Genomic DNA, 21,632 nt, shown 5'->3' with positions numbered 1-21,632 from the left:
GTTCAGATTGGCTTGTATATAAGCTGAGATGGTAAACTATATAGAACACCATCACTATGGAGCCATGAAGTCATGACAGTGAATCCGGATCGTGACGCGTTATACCCCTTTGAGGAAAGGTTTACCTTTGGTATAATCTGTAATAAATACGTTGATGGCTCCTAAGGGTTAAAGTTCAAGTTTATCTTCCATTATATATGATTAAGAAAATGCATAGAATACATAATTTTTTTCTCCAAAGAAGACCCATGCACCCCTCAAACATGGCTTGAATCCCATACGTTTACAAATCGGGAACGAATAACGTGGTTAAGCCTATAAGCGTGTTTTCTCTATTTTCTTTATAAGCCTAAGCGTTGTTTCTCGATTTTAGTCCCATTGAAAGTTGTGATTGTGCCCATGGGCCTAGGGCATACACACAAATCGACTAAGACGAAATAGTCCGTCGATTCGATAGCCTAGCGCGCAGTGATTCACCGTGTATATAGGCCGTATCTAAAGCGAACTGTTTATTATAAATACCGACATAGATCAATTGCATTGTCAATAAAATGAATCCGCGTCGCTCTGCGGTAAACCCCAGTAAATCAACATTAATCACTGCAAAACGAAACGATGAACGCAAACAGTGCAATTGTTAAAACCCAGATCTACGACCGAAACGCGACCGTTTCGATAGCACGCGCTAGTGTCACCGCAAAATGTCATCGTTAGATTAGACGATGGAGCATTAAACGAAATTTAAAAATCAGCGGAAATTAAAAACTTTTCACACTCGATTTGGTGATTAATTTTTCGAAACATATTCTGTTCGTACCAATTTCTATCAGCGGGAACTTGTTGTTATCGATAGAAAAAGCCATTCAAATAATTTTTCAATGTATTTCAAACCAATGGTGCCAAAAAACGTTTCAAACTGGAACGATTCCGAATGGTTTTTTCCAGCTACATTCAGCTTACAGAACTCTATTCTGCGAAATTATTAAATTCTCCCGATATTTGCCTTGTTTGATTAGTGAAATGTGGATGAAACCATTCCAGAAATGGTTCGTACATTAATAAGCCTCGTCGTAATGTCGCAAATTTAATGAAGAATGATCTCGATTCAGACACTCATGGACGAGCGGCATCTCCACCGGGACCTCATATTATTTCGCGGGAAATGTTGTATGAACGAGTGCCTTGATACAGATCCCGCTGCGCTGCTGATTCAATGTTTAAAATCGTGGAAAAACAAAAGTTTGATAAACTATTTATATAAGGAATTCCTCCGAAAAACCACCAGTTCGCAATTCTAAAACTGAAATTTTAAGTTCCTTACAATGATACAAGGTAGAGTCTACTGTAGATCATTGTAGCTTTTTTGTTAATAGTATCAATGATAACGATAATAATTAAATGCCATAATTCCATAAAAAAGATGCTCTTATGGCTTATAAATTAAGATTCATGAATTAGAAAATGAAAGAATAAAAACAACAACAAAAGGACATAAAAAGATTAGATCTAGTTCAGAATAAGCTATGGCAAGAGTATGAGTCTTAAAAGCACCCAAGGATGGACTAGAATTTGAATGTATGTGTACTTACTCTAAAGATATGGCGCATAATAGTAAAGGGCTCTTTGGCCATCAGATACAAGTTGAGCTAAAAGCAATATAGACTAGATGACCAGTAATCAAGGCATGTCTTTACTGCTATCACCATTTTACGGGGAGTTGATTGACTGCAGGTAATTAGGGGCCATGAGATCTAAGACATTTGTAAGCAGTGGCTAGAATTATGCACTCGATACGGTTCTTGATCGGTAGCCAATGTAGGTATCTTTATCCACATGGATCAAATGCGTTATTTGCCTTCCTACTTTGGATGTGGAGGGGTGTTTCGATGTACGAAAGCAGATTGGAATCGTGTTCTGGCATCCCGATAATCAAACAACCAATGACTATTCTTAGAGAGCAAATATTCTAGTTTTACATGGGCGGGCCCCAGGCCTGTCTTCCCATTGAGGTGGCCCTTTTCGTCAAGACCGTTAAAATCTGTAAATGCGGCATTCATACTCTCAGAAATTGCAACCTTTCGGCTGGATTTCTTCAAGAATATCTAAAAAATTAGTGCGGAACCACGCGGAACCCGAATAGAGGCATACAGAATAGCTGCTTTATCCAAGAAATGCCTTCTCGTTTCTTCTAAGGCCCAGTCTTACAAAAAGGGTTAAACCTTTAAGAGTTAAACCATTTGTGAAACTGGGCCCCTGGGTCCAGTTCCACAGTTCCGAGTTAATATTTAACTCTGAGGAAACTCTAACGCACAACTGTGGAACTGGGCCCTGGCCTTGATCTTTTAGTGATGGTTCCGTGGTAACGTTATCCGCGCAGCAGACGACAGCGGTGGAATCGACCTTGACACCGATGTTGATTATAAATAACGCATACGGATATACTTTTTGACATCTACATTTTTTATATGTGATTCGAACTCTTAGCGGCCCACGCTCTTATTATGTCAACGATAAACCTTCCTCAAATGGAGTAACACGTCAGGAACCGGCTTAGTAAGAGCGGTCGAACATCATCTCAGCTTATACACATAATCGTACGATTAAAGACCACTTTTGGACTAGTATTGACTATGGAACCGGTCCTAGTTGTCCGGAATTTGTGATTGCAACCTCGGCCAACCATTCCGCGTATAACTTTATACGTCGATACCTTTTTATCTATACTCTCCAATGCCATGGCCTTGGCACTCGAACTTAGAGAATATCGGATTTGATACAGTGTACGTAGATAGACTATCTATAAGCGTGCGATAGTTGAAATAAAAACTTCACGATTACGTAGATTAGATATGATTAATGGTATTGATGATTAACTTATTATACGAACAACGCGTGACGCACATAACCGATGGCAGCGCACCGCTGAAATTACTTACCAATTTCCCCTCGTTAATACAATATCTATTTTACCACCTTTGAAACTAATATCTAATCGCTAACTAACGCAAGCACGATATCGAATTCTAGTTTTTGCAAAACAAATGTTTTCTATCAAAAAAAATATACGTCTTACGTGAATGGAATAATGAAATGATGATCTTTGCTGCCGTTATATTGCTTCGAAGTTCTAGCCTTCTGCTTCATTCTCGTTTGCGCAGGTCGAGACTGTATTTTGTTACAATATCAAAACATTATAAATGTATACATACTAAATTTGTTAAATCTTTTAGACCATCTTACTATCAACGGCAATTGCCCGGAGAAGCCATATTATATCTGAGCGTCGAATTTTTCAATTCCTTTCGTAAGAAGGCTCTTATTCAGTTCTAACCAAATTCAAAACGGGCCTGTTGCGTATCAGGAATTTTACCTTCATAAACCGAATCAGCCACTATTACGTCGCTGTAATTTCTCGTATCTTTTGTCCCGGATAATAATAATTTTTTTTGTTCGTAAAGTGGCATTGCTTTTATAAAGCTTAGTGATTTATTATGCGCTACTTGGACAAATAATTTTTCAAGAAATAAAAATGCTTTATACCCTCTATTGTCCGAGTCCAAAAACCACTTTTTTAGGTGTATAGAATGTATACACATACTTGTTTTCAACGACCCGCAAAGGATTTATTCCCCGTGCATTCCGTTCGTTATATAGCAGGTAAGAGACACACTCATTAGATGGCCTTCTGCAGTACTTGCTTAAGAACTTAGGATTTCTTCTTTAATTTAGTACTAAATTGCATGAATGATTTATTGCATTATAATCAATCTGGGTTAAACGTTTTCCTTAAGAAATCAACTCGGCGTAAAGCTTGAACTTGACCCGAGCGAGTGCTGATCTCCAGACAAACTACCATGAAAATGGCTGCCTTCTATGTAAGCCACCCTGACACCATCACAAGTAGTAGTAATGATTGAGCGTTTCCACAGCCATGCTTTCTGGAATAATAAACAAATCAAAATCATTCGTATAGGGTTAGGACGTCTATAGGAGGTGGCCCTATTTCACAGAAGGCTCCATAATATACAGAGAATCCCACAATAATGACGAAAAACGAAGTCCAAAAATGTTTCCTAGAGCTAGTAGTTTATTCGACGTTTCGACTATAAATTCTTGTAGTCATCTTCAGGAACACTGAATTAGAATATAAACGACGAATAAACTAGCTCTAGGAAACATTTTCGGACCTCGTTTTTCGTCATTATCGTAGGATTCTCTCTACGTTATCGTCACAACACGGGTACTAGTGTTCAAATAGTGACTACGCGTATTGTGTATCTATCATATCAATCAATTTTATTCGATTCGTATAACAAATTCGTGCAGTGTCTAATCCTATATCTTACTTTTGTTCACTGCATATATACTCCTTTTGTCGCTTAGGTTTTATTGCTGTTTATTGCAAAAAAAATCAATATAGACGTCGTATATTGTCGATAAAGATTCTGCGTATTCTTCGTCATTTAACGCGAAGCCCTGGAAAAAGCTTCGATTAAACTATTATATATACATATATATATATATATATATATATATATATATATATATATATATATATATATATATATATATATATATATATATATATACATATATATATATATATATATATATATATATATATATATATATATATATATATATAGCGATTTCCGTAAAATCATGACATAAGACACTAAAAAGTTATCGGTGAAATGTCGGACATGTATTTTACATAACAATTTTTTTATTTTTCATCTAATGTCCCCTACCCCCTTTGATTCGTTAGCATCAGTGGTACAAACAGACCACAGTGTTCCCACCCATCTTAAAATAAACCTGCAAATGAACATGTTTTCATAGAATAAACAATTTATACGTTCATTACATGTATGATCTCATCAATTTACATAGGATTTTAAACTTCAACGTTTTTGTTTGAATGAACGAAACAGATATCGCAGAAGAAAGGGATACCTTTAACCTTTATCAAACAATCTTCATAATGATGTCGTTGCATCTGTGATAATAGAATAATGCGTATGTAATGTTGCATTAGCACGAATGGCATATGCCGTAATGAAATACATGTATAAGGTCATCTGGTCAACTTAAATTCAATTTCTCCTAGTGGGAGTCCATTTAAATTTCGCTTTACCCACTTGGATTGGCACGCGCGTTAGTTAGACCGTTCTTAAGGGAAAATATCTGAAAGCTGATTTTGACTTACGTTTCGAATCTAACCTAGCTTATCGATGACTTATTATTCCCAATAATGATTCTCAGTAAAAATCGAATGAACTTCACTTTTCGATATTATCAAAACTAAACCACGATCACTGAGCAGAAAAATGAGTTCTATGTATTTATGTTTAGTGGGTCCAGTAATAACAGCGGAAGCATCCCGGGGACATACGTAAATTTGTAAATATTTCCAGTTTTTCGGAATTACCATACTCTTTTGAGCTTCGAGAAAAATAGTTTATTCCGTTTTAGCGGAGTAAACGTCGAAAGAGGCGCAGTGGTCGAGTGGTTTAAGCCGCCGGTCACTGGTTTCGTCAATCCAGGGTTCTTCTCTCGTCTCTCCCCCATTGGGAAAAAGAAACATCGAACCCGCTTAGCGGATTGAGGGTGTTTAAAAAAAATTTAAAAAAACCTCGAAAATCACCTGTTACTTAGAAAAGCAGTTTCTTTTCACGATATATCATCGGGATAGTGAATTGATTCGGTAGCCTAAAAATCCAGTTCAAAGCCGGGTCCAAATGTAGAATACGTGTGGTAATAGGGCAAGGGTGTAGGGACATATTCCATATGTTGGTAGTGATTTTGACGCGATAAGACACACCGACTGTACACAGGTATGACAAGGTATATACTAACTATACTGAGCGATATAAGCGTTAAGGCTTCGAACAGTGAAAATAATCATCAAAATGACAATTTTAATCAAATATAAGATTAATCAATCGTACGTTTATCGCCGATAGGAAAGTCCTTTAATCTCTTTCCAATAATGGTAAATCGTTTGCTTCGTACTGTTGTTGATATCGACGCGCCAATAAATTAAATACGTTGTCGATAGATACCGTCGCCGGGGTAGTAAGTTACCGGGAATGTAATCGTTCGAAGATCAAAGCGAGAGTATGCGTCAGTCGACGTTTGATTCGACGGCGAAACGAGCTGCAAACGACGTACGGCATGCCCTCGATAGGGTATTCGATCGTAGGCGAAACGACTCCGGCGTCGTCGACGATACGTACGTTATTATTCATAAACACCGAGGGAAAAGCGCAATCTTCATCATAGACATAGTTTCCTCCGAGGCGTACGCGAGGTAAATACGTAGTACATGTCGTATAGTGTGTCAAATCATCTGAGGAAATGAGATTATTACGCGACTTGTTCCGCGCGTGCGACAGATCTTGCCCGGGATTCGTGGTCGGTTCGGTGAGGATCGACATCAAAGCTATCGTTCGATTGTTCGTGTGTATATATTATAAAAAGCAACGATATTGGCGAAAGGATAACTTTCTAAATCTCTTTACCTGCATGATGGTTTAGAAAAAGAAACATCCCATTCATAACCTAAGTGTCTATAGAATTCCATGTCTGAGGGATGCACGCCCAATATCGGGCATGATTACTAGGATTAAAAGGGCATCCCACTCCTCCCACATAGAAAGCTCATCGGAAAACCCTAACTTATTTCCGGAAAGGTTAGAATCTTAGAATCTTAAGGAATCATTTCGATATTCCTTATGTTCCCGTAAAGTTTCAGGGCAAATTGAAACTTATAGGGAGATGGTGCGCACCCCATATACCCCCGGATCCAACCCTGCGTTCGATTGCCCCTCCCCCTATACTAGCTTTCCCAGGGCAGGGCAGAACCCAAAACCCACGACAGGAAGTGTAGAAGTGTTATCTCTGCAGCCGGAAGACTCGGCAAAGATCGACTATTTCGCGCCGAAAGAATGCGATTATGTCACTTCCGGTGCAGTCGCGCGTGACAAATCGACCGTTTTGTAACCAGCGACTGTTTACGATCGACCGGGAAACGATACCGTATTGATTTCATCGACGCCAGACGACATAATCGACGCCAAATTGATTGATAACGTGGTAGAGGCTAATACGGTTTTATCAAGCCGATCCGATTACATCCCGTTAGTGGCACTTCATTCAATTTTACCCCGTGTGTCTCGTTTATCCGTGTAATCGGTCGCAATGAAAACGGGAGACGCGTCAAAAGCTATTGCCACGATGTTCGGAAACTAACCGTTGAACCGTGTGTATCGACATTTAAAAACTAAGAAGAGATGATGATTCTTTTACTGGTAGATTTAAACGTCAAAAAGAATTCAAAGATCTTTGATGGACGTAGCCAGTTTTTGGCTCTAGTTGGAAGCTTGTTGGTAATTTTTTTCTTGACACGAAGATCTTGTTGAATGGCCCGATAATCATATATGAGCAGTCCGTAACAACGAAAGCGAGTGGGCCCAGATTGCTAGCACGTAGACACACAGATAGACGGTTTTTTCAGATGATGAATAAAACATATAAGAAAAACTGTAAAAGGCTTTTAACGTTTCGACTCAAATCTAAGAGGCATTTGAAAAAAACGAAAATGAATGTAGTAAAGATAAATTTAGTAGAATAGCCGATGTTGATAACAGATGATATAACATAACCCGCTAAGTGCAAATTCAAAACAAAATAATCATATAGAGAATTTATATATAATGATATAGTAAGAATAATATAATTTAGAAATTAGAAATCGAAAACAGAGGACGCGACGTTTCTATGCCACATTTCAAAGTTCACCTGAAAGAGGGCATTTATGCGCACAGTTCTTGAAATGCTTGGATTTTTTTAGAAAATTATTTCTGAAAATAACGAACTTCAAAGTTCAGTACCCTTGATTTCTATGCGCACGGAAAAAACTGACCGCCAATTTTTATATCGCTCTCATGTCGCATTGTTGCAAATTTGAAAAATGATTTTTACATAACTGAAAACTAGAGATTTATGCGGTTTGAATGTTGCTGAAACTGTCAAAATCCATCCATGGACAGATGAAATATGATACAACACACATCACGGATAGTTTTTAAAAAGAGAAAAAAACGACCCAACAATACGGGACAAAAGTACCCTAACAAAATGGCGGCTAGCAACTGTAAAATGGTTTATTCTTACTAGAGATCATCGTCTAGTGTGAAATAAATGTGTTTTGAAAATGGCTCGTAGATTTGATTTGACGTTGACATCATTTTCTTCAATCGTGGGTTTTATTCGTCAATACAGATGGGCTTCATGGCGGACACGAAAACACGGAGCCATCGCACAGACACGACACTGTGTCTTTGTGCGGAGTTTAATTTATATCACGACTGCGTGCAATGCTGTTGATCCGGCGAAAGTCCTTTCATCGAACGACAACGAATGGATTGGCGACAATATTAGTTTAGCCAACAGTCGATCGAGTGCCATCGCTGCCATATTCTCCGCTGCAACGTCTAAACAGCGTTATAGTTCGTTTTTGTTGGTCGGTGGTGCTCGTATATGCAGTGCTTTGATGGAAAAACGCTCCGAAGAACATCATCAATAAGCGATGATGTATAGACTTATTTCGTACGCAGTAAGATGATACGATGAATTTCTTACGATGATAAACATATTCGTTACTTGTCTAATCCGGTATTAGCGTATAACTTAAATCTGTCGCTGGGTAGGCGTTTTTATGTAATACGAATGTGATATGCGTAAGGATTATTGAATATGAGATATTCGATAACACAAAAATATTTGAAAAAAAAATAACGAAATTTATCCCGCTCGAACTTGTTTGCACAAGAATAGTCGAAAAATGACTGACTGTTGTCGATCTAAAGCCCAACGCTCACAACACAGGTAAATACGAAAACGCAGAAACACGGAATCAAACATCGGAAACATGATACCGAAAACATGTTTTTTTTGCTTTTTTGACGCTCGGAGACATGGTTCTGTCTCCTGTTTCGGCGGTATAATTAGGTCTCACCATGACCGACGTTATGACCAACTAAAATTAAAATTTCAGAGGTGCAACGACCACGGTTTTGGTTTCGCCTCTTCGCGTAAGATTACGGATTTCCATGATTTTTTCTATATGTTTAAATGACAATTTTCTACTTTATCTTTTTCAGTGACTGAAAAAATGGCGGTGACCGAAGCGCTCAAATCGTTCTGGAAAGGTATAACTCGTACGAAACAATTGGACACCAGTCACATTCAAGAAACCGAACTCAAGCGATGTCTAGGGGTCGTTGAACTTACGTGCTTAGGTAAGCATCCAAAACAGAAAAGAGGCAATTGTAATTGGCTGTTCTAAATGATTTGCATCAATGATATGCAAATATCATTACAGCAAGTTTAGTGGAAAATGCTCAGCATATTCACCGCAAAGTATTTGACATATCGTCGGAGGTAATGCATTTTTTGTTGTTTGTGGTTTAGAAAAACATCTCAGAATACACTCATGTCATTCAAGAAATTATTTTTGTTGGGTGTCAAACTGAATTGATCGAGTTATGCAGGACTCGGATATACTGCTTATAGCAAAACGACCTTGAGAAACGATCGTGGCCCATTAGCTTAATTTCCGGTACCTCGTCCCGTAGTCTGTGTTTACCTCGCTATTTGCGTGATATTCCAGAGCGTCCACGAAACAACCAATGCGCATGCGCGAATCCGCTGTATTAAGAAAATTTCCATAAGAATCGGGAATCGAACAGCCAGGCAACGGAACGCTAGCACGCGCCCTAGCCACTAAAGCCAACGAGGCCGAATGCCAAAACGATCTTTACTACGTATAGCCATATATACCCCTCACCAAATTTAATGTAATGCATAACATATCCATAGACTCTAGAACGAGTCCATGTGTTTTTCTAGTACATGACCTAACCCACCTAAATTGCATTCGCTTCATAACCCGAGCTTTAGTAACGCGTCGATAAATGCTGATAATATCATGCCGGAATACGGACATTACGAAAATTGATATCGTGACAGACCTTTGATGTGACGAGAAATGATTACGTTGCATCAACATGCTAATCATTAAGGCTTAAATTGCCTTATTGCATGGTGGCCATCACTAAATGAACATCACTTCGGAAAACACGTCTTTTTACCTAGAAAACTACGATTATTTTTGCTTTTATCAACTTATATTGCCGGGCATAGTTACCGCATAGTTTCGTTGGAAGGAAGTTGGCACTTCTCACAAATCATCGACTACGCACTAGCAATCAGCCGATTTCCAATGTCGTGTTTGGTCAGCTCTAATGGACTTATAACTTACCTGTTTCTATGGTAACGGTGCGTTCCATCTCTGCGCGCACTTGTTGATGCTGGAAGAGAGAGAGAGAGCACGGAGAGAGAAGAGAGAAACAATTGAAACAAGTGAGCTCCCGAGACAAGCGGTTTTGTCACATTCGTCGCAACACGGGGGCGGTTAGAACGTGATTGAACGCGTTAATGCCGTGTGAATTGAATAATTTCCACATTTCGCGATGTTGTAACAGTTTCAAGACGGAAAACCAAATCAACTAAATGATTTATCTTACGAGCATCGAGCGATAAAACTACGCCAGATATATCCGCCAATCAGCGCCGAGAATCCAATCGATCAGCGCCGAGTCACCTGTCGAATATTAACTAAGTTAATTACTGATGAAAAGCTTCAAAAAGCCCGTTGCGTTTGATCTTTATGAACAGCAGTTGATTACGAAGTCGTACGCCGCGCAGTGGAAGTAACAAACACATTTTCAGTTCCACACTGACATCGCTAATGTTTCGTTTCGTCTGTGCAGACTGCTCAACTTCATTCAAATCAACAAGAAGACACGCAAATAATTCTCAATCCCCTTTTGTCTGCGAAAAGAAATGTTCTAAGATCTTTTAACTATCAATCTTTTGATGGAATAAAGGTCTTACAGCCATGTCTGCCATATTGAATGACGAACACATTAAGTGTTTTACATGAGAGATCCTCGAAGTTTGTAAATCCCCAGTTCCATAGTCATTGCTTAGACCAGTCCAATACCATCTTAGTTCTATTGCCATTCTAACAACTTGTGACCACTCTTAAGGGTTAAGACCACTTCTGGACTGTAGTTTCGACTATGGAACCAAATCCTGATTATTGATGGCAAGACCTCTGAACTGGTTGGTAAACAAACTATGATCTAGAATGAGAAGAGGAGATTTGCTTTTGCATGTTTCTTGCTAGAGTCCGTGATTAACTATCGAAATACATTGTTTTTTCTCTCCTTGATAGGTATTGGCAGTACTCTAGGATCAGGTGTTTACGTGCTTACTGGTCAGGTGGCCAAAGAACAAGCTGGTCCAGCAGTCGTGCTATCATTCCTCATTGCTGCTGTCGCCTCGCTTCTCGCTGGTACGTTGTCCAAATTCAATTAATCTAAACATGTACATTTAATTAACTTAAATTCCCATCAATTTGATTCATTGTGTGGTAAATTCGTGCTGATATCTATCACTTAAAAGCCCGAAAGAATTGTCCGAATATTCACGATGTATACAATATGAATATGGAATAAAGAAATGTATATATATATACACGTTTTAGTTAGAATCTGATATGTCTAAAACTAACTAGAAAATGCATTTTTCTGCTAAATATAAAATCCGTTTCCTAGGTCTGTGCTATGCGGAATTCGCGGCTAGGGTACCGAAGGCTGGCTCGGCGTACGTATACTGTTACGTCAGCATGGGCGAACTGTGGGCGTTCGTGATTGGTTGGAATATGATTCTGGAGAATATGATTGGAGCAGCCTCAGTCGGCAAGGCATGGAGTCAGTATTTCGATACATTACTGAACGACACCGTGGCGAAGTAAGTATGACCTTGAAAAATGTGGCCTGATAATTTATATCCTCGAGTAGCTTGCCAGTTCAGACTGGTTGGAAAATAATATACGTGAACTGGAACGGAAATTTCCAATAACGTACTTCGATTTAAAGAAAATTCTGTAGATCTTAAACGATCACCCAGCTATATGTCGATTTCCAATTTCAAAATCAAACCCCCTGTTTCGTCCCGACTGGTGTGCAAGGTTTGTAAGGGACACAAAAACAAATCAAATCAAATCTCCCAGTGTAAAAATGCCATGCCGCGCAGGTCACTGAACGATTTGCGGCGGTTTTAGTGGGGACGACCTTCGGAAATATCACCTGTAAAATGAAAAACATTTGTTTGCATCACGAGGACATCTGTCGCGTAGCAACACGCCGCGAATCACGTACGGGACAAGAATTTTGTCTTTTGTCGCACAAAAGAGAAGCGAATGATCGCGACTTTCGACATAAGTCTCGCTAAGCTGACGTTAAAGTTTCGGCGACATAAATCCATTGATGAATTACACGCAGCGCGGACCCGGATAACATCGGAGCTATAGCGCCACTGCACTGTCACACCGTGGCTAATGTGTATATCAAATGCCACGACACGAAAACTCTATAATATTCTTGTATATCTAAAGCTCCGGGGTAACCCGAGCTTATCTATCTGAGATAAGACAAGTTCATCCTGCAGGGAAAATAAAGGAGGTCGAGGTCTTCCAACTCAGTTTTTCAGAAAACGAAAACCTCGAGCTTCCCGGCAATCGTGAGATATCTAAACAGCGAACTGTTTTTTTGTGTTTGCATTTATAGCTGATGTGGGTAAAAGCAAATAAATATCGCGTTCAAAATGACGCTACCTATTGACTATTATGAAATGTGAAATAGCAATCGATGCGTTGTATATCAGGAAAAACTATTTTTTCTCGCGAAGAAGTTGTCTTTTTAATTAGAGCTATGTCAATTTCCAGGTGGCCTAATTAAGTACTGGAGCCGGTTGCTCAATTTTGGTCAAAGTTAATCAACAATTTTAATACAAGTTTCATTTTCCCTTCTCTACTGGTTAACCAAACCAACCTTTGAGTGGCTGACCCTTAATAAAGGTGATCCACCAAAACATGAAAATATAATACTAGACTGTCAGAAGATAATCTAGCTGATACATTGAAAAGAGATGATACAAAAAGATGATGAAAACATGAAAGATGATAATGTATCATCTGTATTCAATGTGATAATCAGCTAGATCATCCTTTGACTTCACCAAGAACCATAGTGTCTGATGTACCACAGGTGGGTACACTAGGATCGTAGAGCAACGTAGATCACTGTGGAGACAGCCAGGACTGTGTGAACTTTGACAGTCTATCATACTTCCATCATCTTCTTTTTAAACATTTTTCCTATCGAAATGAAATATGGCTACTTTTTGGTGGTTTACGCCTTCCACGATCCAAGGAAGTATAGAAAATATTACATCCATTGATACATTTGTCAAATTCTAAATGTCCAATTTTGCCTTTGATGGTCGGGAAGATGTGTACGTAGAACACGGCGCCGTTAGTACGGTAGAAGGTGAAAGCCCCCGTCGTCAGTTATAGTCTCGTGATCCGATGTCGTGGTAAGATAATCCGGTGCCTTTTGGGACAAACATGGCGTCTAATTTCCGGTTGTAGCATTTTCTGACTTGGCTGACACGACGCACAGTATCAATTACCGATTCCACTCCATCAATGTATAATCAGCTCGCGTTTCGTTCGATTGCCAGGGAGTGAGTGTGTGCGTCTACTATACCGCAATGATGATAAATGTCAAAAAGTCCTACCATCCTAGAATCAATCAACTAAGCTTTTTTGATGGTTTTTCTATGAGTAATCGTCTATAGACGAATTCTTGCATTACAGGCTCTTCCGTAAAATATGGTTGTTTCGTAAAGCCCCGTGCCATCACCCAATCGCTTTCAAGGGATTGCATCGGCCATTTTCTTAAGTCTATATAGTCTATAGATCAAATAACTAATAGGCAATTTGATGATGTAGTTAAGGTTTAGATAAGGGAGCCCTTTTTATACGGATGGGTTTAACACATAGATAACGCGTCTTGACGTACGTGCCTCGTAAGAATGTTTCATCTGTTCTACGAAATACTTTTCGGGCTCCCGTGAGAAAACTAGAAAACGGCGCGGGCTAAAATGAACAACGAAGAATATGTATTGTTAGTACATGACTTGTACACGTAAAACATACAGTTACCATAGATGGTTAGGTACCGCGTGTGATGATTATCAGTGAGGCTTGCTGTTGTAGATGGAATCCCATCGATTTGTGTAATGAGCACAGTAGAAGGAATGGTTCTGCTCGCTGCGCACCTGTCCACCGTAAGGCGTCTTCTCACCGAATCACTGATGCGAATGACACGGCAAAAATCCCCGCAAAAAGATGCCACATCAGGGAATGATAGTTTTATTCAGAATTTTACACAGGGGTCAGTTGCAAAGTCATGGCTTAGATTTTGAGACAAGTCGGAGCTCAATTTGATTCTATAGTCTAAACAGGTTAAGACCAGTCTTAAAAGATCTAAAACCACTTTTTGGTTTCAGTCACGGCTGCGCATGGACCCTGGTGTTAAATGGGCTTTTAAAGCAAAAGGTCATTATTCTCACCGATCAAGTTCTTGACGGAGGCGATGGTTCTTCTGTGGTTTCATTCCTCATTCCGAGCATCTGAAAAAAAAACTATTAAAGCTGTGCTAGTACGTTGTGGCATTTGGGGTAGTTAAAGAAAAAACTAGTTGTGGACATTCTGACTCGAGGGGCATGGGTCAAGAACCTCGTCCGAACCGCCTAATGCTGACCTACTGATAGACAGGGTCTTTGCAGAAACATTTTAGGTATTAATGATAAGTAAACACACAACATGCGCGACCAAGTACAGAAATATGAATTCTATGAAGAATACTTCATTTCCTTGCACTTTAATTCCAAGGTTGTGAACATTTGCAAGCGCTCACTGATCATCAACCGTCACTGTCACATCAATGTGAATATGAATATTCTAAATATTTACCGATAGTGAAATGTTAATCGAGTAATTTGTTTTTCACGCATATGATGGCACTTCCTTCTCGTTACTCTTCAAAAATCCTCACTCAAAAAAGCTGTCCTGAAGTGTCCTACCTAACCTTCTCGTGTTTGAAGTTCATTGCTTAAATTCTTGTCGTGCAATGAATTTGTTGACGGCAAAGCATCTTCATAAAACAAAGCTCACTACTATACAATGAAGCCTTGAGAAGAATCGGGCGTATACATTTTATAAGTGTTTCTCATATATACTTGTTTATTTGCAGCTATGTGAAACACCATTTACCACCGATGAATGCTCCTGGATTGTCAGAATATCCGGATTTCGTAGCCTTAGCCCTTCTTGTCATATCAACCATTATCGTAGCTGTAGGAGTCAAGGTCAGTCTGGGTGTCCAGCTCACGTTGAGCCTACCCATCGTCCGCCTTTCCTTTATATCTTTTTTACTTTCCTCCTAATTGTTCTTTTCTTAATCGTGGTTGTACAGAAATGATTAGGTTTTCTTTTTAAGATCTTCTCCATCAAAAATAGTCTAATAAAAGACCTTCAATTCCCCGAGCAATCTCCCTTGTTGCTTTCGAGCGCATTGGCTGAGGAAATAGCTCAAGAAGTTTTGAATGTCAAAGATGCATAATGATTTGAAGGTCGAATTCACAATCAGACGACCTGACCCGTTTCGAAGCCAAAGGAATCAATACGGAGTTCTCCCTCACACACACACACACACCTCTACATTATTCGCAATCAATTTTCGTCTGCATAAAAAACAACCGCAGCATTATTGGATTTTACAGTCGTTAATTGCTGCATGAATTTGGCGCTTCGTTTGTTCGTCGATTTGACGATATTCGACAACGGCAAAATGCATTATCGCGCACGAATATGCCGGCAGAGTGAACATCAATTTGGTAACCAACCTCATGCAGAAAAATTAACGTCGTCGTCGATTTTCAGCGTTCTCCCTGCGTGATGTAGGATAATTCTCTGCGAAATGAAGAATGTATTAAGTCATCATTTGGAAACCTTGAAATCTAGTTGCTTCCTGACATGGTGACATTGAATAAGGGGTTTTCAAAATGAAAGTCCTATTGCATGTAGTGAACGACCAAACAAACATGAGTTTTCGTCAAACCTCAATGAGGGGAATAAAATAGTTGATTTTGCGATTAGAGCTTAGCAAGATTGCGTGGAGATTAGTCAAAGATGTTGTAGTTGTTTTGTTGAAAAAGTTAATTTTGATCAAAACGCTTTATTTCTTTCTTTTTGTAGATGTCATCGCTGTTCAATTTCATCTGTACATTCATCAACGTCATCGTTATCGGGTGCATCATATGTATCGGGCTGTTCCACGTGCACGGTGAAAACTGGACAAGTCCACCGGGATTTTTCCCATTCGGTTTCAGAGGCGTAAGTGTTATATATAGTCTAATGTCGGAAATGGTTAAAAACTGTATCACTGACACCAGTTTTAAAGACTGATGTAAAACTTTAACCGGGGAGAAATTGAATTGAGTTAACCCCTGAGTTGAAGATTGTACCAGTCCATAAAACCGGCCTCTGGTCTTAGTGGACATCTTTACTTAACATTGATTATGTAGGTAATGAGTGGCTTTACCATGAGTCTCACATGTTTTTGTTATTAATGCACAATGCTTGGCAGAACTCGACGAAAAATAACTGATTAAATGAACAAATAGATTTAATGATCTGCACGCTTACTGTTATAGGTGATGTCCGGTGCTGCTACTTGCTTCTACGCCTTCGTCGGTTTCGACACCATCGCCACCTCCGGAGAAGAGGCGAAGGAGCCGAGCAAAAACATCCCGCTAGCAATATTAGCTACTCTTGTCATCTGTTTCGTCGCATATTTCGGCGTATCGGCCGTCATAACGCTGATGATCCCCTACTTCGAGTTGTCATCAACGGCGCCTTTGCCAAAGGTTTTCGCCCAGACGGGAGTCTTCGGAGCCGAATACGTGATCGCTATCGGCGGTATGTGCGGCTTAGTAGCGGCCATGATGGGTTCAATTTTCCCTCTACCGAGGATTATCTACTCTATGGCTAAAGATGGTTTGGTATTTCGTTTTTTGGCTTACGTGAACCCGACTACGAGTACGCCTTTCATCGCAACGCTCGTAGCTGGTTTTCTGGCGGCTTTGTTGGCTACTCTTCTGGAATTGCAAAGTTTGATCGAGATGATGTCGATAGGCACGCTGATGGCTTACACCGTCGTGGCAGTCAGCGTACTGATCCTGCGCTATCAGCCGACCGATGTCGGCTTGAATAAAGACGTCATCAAGACTCAGGACGAGATCCGCAGCGATCTAGGCGACAGTTCGTTGGCGACCGACTCGACTGCGGCAACGACTCAACAGCAACAAGGAGCAAATGGCGAAAGTACGGGCCTTCTACGAGTCGGGGATAAGATCAACGTGGTTAAATACGTACCCAGCACGCAGACGAGCGTATTCCGACGTTTGCCGACAGGCGATAGCCAAGACGGGCCGAACGGCCAGACGAACGGCGAACGGAACAAAGAGGTCGTGGCCGAAGAGATTCGAGAACGTTCGATCGACTACACCGACCAGGAGGACGCGCCGATCGGATCGACTTACCAGAGAATAGGAAGCGAACAGAGCGTCAACAGTCTGACGAGTTTATTCCACGTCGGAGACGGGGTAGACGAGCCGACGGAAAAATCCAGACACCGTGTGTTACTTAGTTTAGCAGCTATAACTGTCGTCGCTTTGGCGCTGACGTCCCTGTCTCTATACGGAACGCAGTATTTACAGGAAGCGAGGTGGTGGGCTATTTTACTGGCCGTACTCTTCATAGCCGCCGTGCTCGGCATAATCGCCTATATCGCTAGGCAGCCGAAGAATAGAGCCCGCTTGATATTCAAAGTTCCCTTCGTACCAGTTCTGCCCCTGGCGTCGCTGATCGTCGATCTCTACTTGATGTTATCTTTATCCAGCGCAACTTGGATACGATTCGCCGTGTGGATGTTTTTCGGTAATGTCATATAGTACAATATCTACCTCACCTTACTCGGACAAACTGAGGCCGGCAAAATCGGTCCGGGGTTTAAGTGAGGTCCTTGTCAACGATAGGAAAATACGTTAGGAGGTCAGAAATTGATTTTATTTTTGTCATTTATGTATCTTGTATTTATGTTGGTGTGAGTTGGCCATGTCCGAGTAAGGCGAGGTTTTTACTGTAGTTATTTGAATTGAGTCTAGTTGCGAAACTATAATCAGCTATAACCGGCATTTATTTTTCTTATTTCTTTCTCGTCAGGTTTCCTGATTTACTTCGGCTACGGAATCTGGAAGAGCGACGAACGAAAACCCGACGAAATGGAAGTCGTTTTGTACGACGTGTCGGACAATGATGGAATTATGAACGAAAAACATAAAAAATGATATCCATATCAGTGAAATAGGAAACAAAAATCTAGTCTATACATTATATGTACATTATATAATCATATATTAGCCTATCAGTCAAATTAGATAAACGCGTGTATATTTTTCTTCAAAACCTGAAAAAAACAACAAAATACTATGATCGAATTGGTGTGGAGTGTTCAGCCAGAAATGAGCTGAACAAGAAAACGTGCGTTCTTTCTTGCGGTAATTCGAACCCGGATGATGAGGCGATTTTGCTACGGTAACTGCGAATAGGGTACGACACAACCTAACTGTGGAAAGTGAAATTCCGCCAAAATCCGCTAGGGGGTGCTAGTGTACAGTACGATATCGACGCTGGATTTCTTCACGACGAGCTCAATCAAAATCTAACAACAATTTCTAAAATTCGATGCGAATCGTTCCACATATGAACTCTAATCTTGGAATCGGAAGACCGAAGATTGAGATTAAAGGATGATTTTTTGAAAATCGATTACGTCTGATATTTTTGTGGCGCCCTCTGACGGCGTAGCTGGCATGCTGGTACCATATGGTATGGCCGAGTCTCGATATCATCGAGTTCGAACCCCACATGGGACGATGGAATTCGCGAGGGTTTTCGATCGCCGTTACTAAGCGAACGAGTATATAGAAATGCATTTTATGTCGTGAAATAAGTATTATACATATCTAGAAATGTGTGAAAATGTGTGATACTCGAGAATTAACAGTCGCTTACCAATGAGCGAAGCGAAATAGCGGACAAAGTGACTGCTTTAAACGTTACGGAAAATGGACAATCAGGAAATGGGCACAAATTAAGTGATCAGTGTTTGAAACAGATTAAGACTTTTAACGCGGATCTATTGAGCGTATATCATCGGCAAGAAATGTACTTCATATCATAACATGTTGGAACATCGACATTGATTCAGATGGACATACGATATCACCTTGAAAAATCGTTGTGCTATTTAGCAGCCAGAACTTTGGCTTGAATCGATTTTAAAGTTAGATTTTTCGATATTACAGGCGAATTTAGATATATTTCCCCAAATGAAGATTATCGTTCCATGTTGTTAACATCGAATCATTTTCTCTCGTAATTCTGAGAATTTTCATCTTTTTGAAAGAAGATAACGTCGAAATCGAAACATCTTCCATTTTTCAATTCATTGATTACTGAAGGTAAATAGATTCTTAACTTCGGCAGTCTTATTCGACTGTGTACCTAAATAGAAAAGCTAAATTCAAAGCAAAGCTATGTACATTGCATTCAAGTGGATTCTCACTACTTTAAGTTTTTAGATTGTATCATCTAATTCCAAACAGCTAATTTTAGATAAGTGCGCTTGACAGTTCCAATATCCAGGATACTCCAAATGTAGTTGACTGCTTAATTCTTTTTACAAGAGAAAAATATCATTGACGTCTGGAAAATGACACATATATTTCTTAATATTGTCAAAAATGATAAAATAACACGAAAAAAATTAGGAATAGGTAATAGGACTCAACCGCACCCACGGTGCATGGCGTACCACTGTGAACACTGGGCTGAAATTCAGATTTCACCGACCACGTTTTGGTGGCAACGACAATATATGTGGATAAATGGCTCCTTTATTGCCACTAAAATTCATTATCATTAAGGGCATAAAGATTCTTTGAATAAATAGGAAATGAGAGTATGTGATTAGATACTAAATACATGCCAACATACAGAATATTGTAATTGTTTTATTTAAATAAACGCCCAAATATTTCATGTACACAACCATCCATATAAAGTGCCGTAGGTAACAATGTATAAGAACATTTTTGTAACGGTTCTTGCGGCGTTTAGAAAAAAAAACAGTTCCTGATTGGAACTGGTTTTATCAATGATCGGATCGTTTCGTGTAAGATAATCAGAAATTCCAATGATGATGGCACACTATCGTAAGAAAATTCGTTTTAAAAATAGCATTTCGAGATTTTCATCGGGAAACATTTTTTTTTTTGTTTTCTCATCAGCTAGAGATAGACTCGGATTTTATAGATAGCATCATATATCGAATCGAGGAATCCACTCATATTCTGATTATATTCCAAACATACTTTCCGCCGCGGATCATTTTCTATTTGTACATACGCCCAGTGATATAATCAAACAAACACATGCAGACGAATTTATCCCCGAGATATGAATATTTCAGTCAGTCATTTATTACTATAAAGTCGATATCTCATGTGAAGAATGTACGAATTCTCGGAATTAGAATGATGTTGACCTTTGTCAGACCTCAAATTTCTAGATCTGGCGATGACCAATTCTGACGGTTATAGACTTAAATAACCGGTGAAAAGAAGTATGGACACATGTATCGTTTATTTGATTAGTGCAATCGGCCGGGGCGACGCAAATTATCCGGATTATCTACTTGAAAGTATTTGAGATAATGAATAACAAGAATGGCTGCATTTCAGTCAAGTCTTTTCGAATGCTCTTATAGGTTTTTTTTTAATCGCCTTTGCGAGATATTGCCGCGCTATAGATTTCCGGTGGTGTAAACCTCTTGCGAGAGGCGAATGATAACTAAGCAAATAACGTTTATCTTAAACTTAAAAACGCAATAAGTCTATGTCATCGCTGAACACATATCGCTTAATATCAAACTGTGTAATACGGAAGCGTCCAGGGGACAGATTCTGTGAGAAAAAAATCGAGGTTTATCCCTAGTTCCTACTCGGGGTAGACGGGTTTTCTCAGTCAGTTAAAAGTGATTTTTGAGGTATGTAAATCCCGAATGAGCAACCCGGAATGAACTACTGCGGTTAGATCACATTTAACTGAGAAACTAGTTCATGCCGAGTTGAGTTCGAAATTGTTATTTCTGCAAATTCCCGAGGACGCTTCTGGAGTGTAACGATTTGAATGAAAAATGAAACGACTGTAAGACCGCCTCTAGTAGAAAACAACGCCTTTCAGTTGGATACATTATGTATGTTGCGTAAATTCGTTGTCCATTTCACCTTCAACGTTTGTGATAATAGATTATATAATATTGATCGATTATGCGTACATGTGTATTATATACATGTGTTACGTTATAACAGTTTTAAGATGAATAGAGAACTAAATGGAATACAGCAAACCTCGCCTAACTCCGACAAACTGGTATCGGCAAAATTGGTCCCGAGGTAAGCGAAGTCCGACGGAAAATACGTCGAGGAAGTCAGAAAAAATGATTTCGTTTTTGTCCAGTCGAAGT

General features: G+C 39.6%; 1 protein-coding gene across 1 annotated transcript in view; it reads left to right on the top strand.

Moving 5' to 3' along the window:
• Window positions 1-19,704, top strand: part of LOC141908594 (high affinity cationic amino acid transporter 1-like) — a 30,901-nt gene extending 11,197 nt beyond the window's left edge. Inside the window, exons 2-8 of the mRNA XM_074798691.1 lie at window positions 9,168-9,305; window positions 11,306-11,425; window positions 11,688-11,883; window positions 15,234-15,348; window positions 16,238-16,375; window positions 16,696-17,980; window positions 18,266-19,704. Of these exons, the coding sequence (XP_074654792.1) occupies window positions 9,179-9,305; window positions 11,306-11,425; window positions 11,688-11,883; window positions 15,234-15,348; window positions 16,238-16,375; window positions 16,696-17,980; window positions 18,266-18,390 (2,106 nt within the window). The 5' untranslated portion in view covers window positions 9,168-9,178 and the 3' untranslated portion in view covers window positions 18,391-19,704. The remainder of the gene's footprint in view (window positions 1-9,167; window positions 9,306-11,305; window positions 11,426-11,687; window positions 11,884-15,233; window positions 15,349-16,237; window positions 16,376-16,695; window positions 17,981-18,265) is intronic.
• The last annotated feature ends 1,928 nt before the right edge of the window (window positions 19,705-21,632 follow it).

The sequence above is a fragment of the Tubulanus polymorphus genome, chromosome 7, assembly GCF_964204645.1.
Source record: "Tubulanus polymorphus chromosome 7, tnTubPoly1.2, whole genome shotgun sequence".
Taxonomy (NCBI): Eukaryota; Metazoa; Nemertea; class Palaeonemertea; order Tubulaniformes; family Tubulanidae; genus Tubulanus; species Tubulanus polymorphus.
The sequence above is the reverse complement of the archived record's forward strand: the minus strand, read 5'-3'. Positions and strand labels throughout refer to the sequence as shown.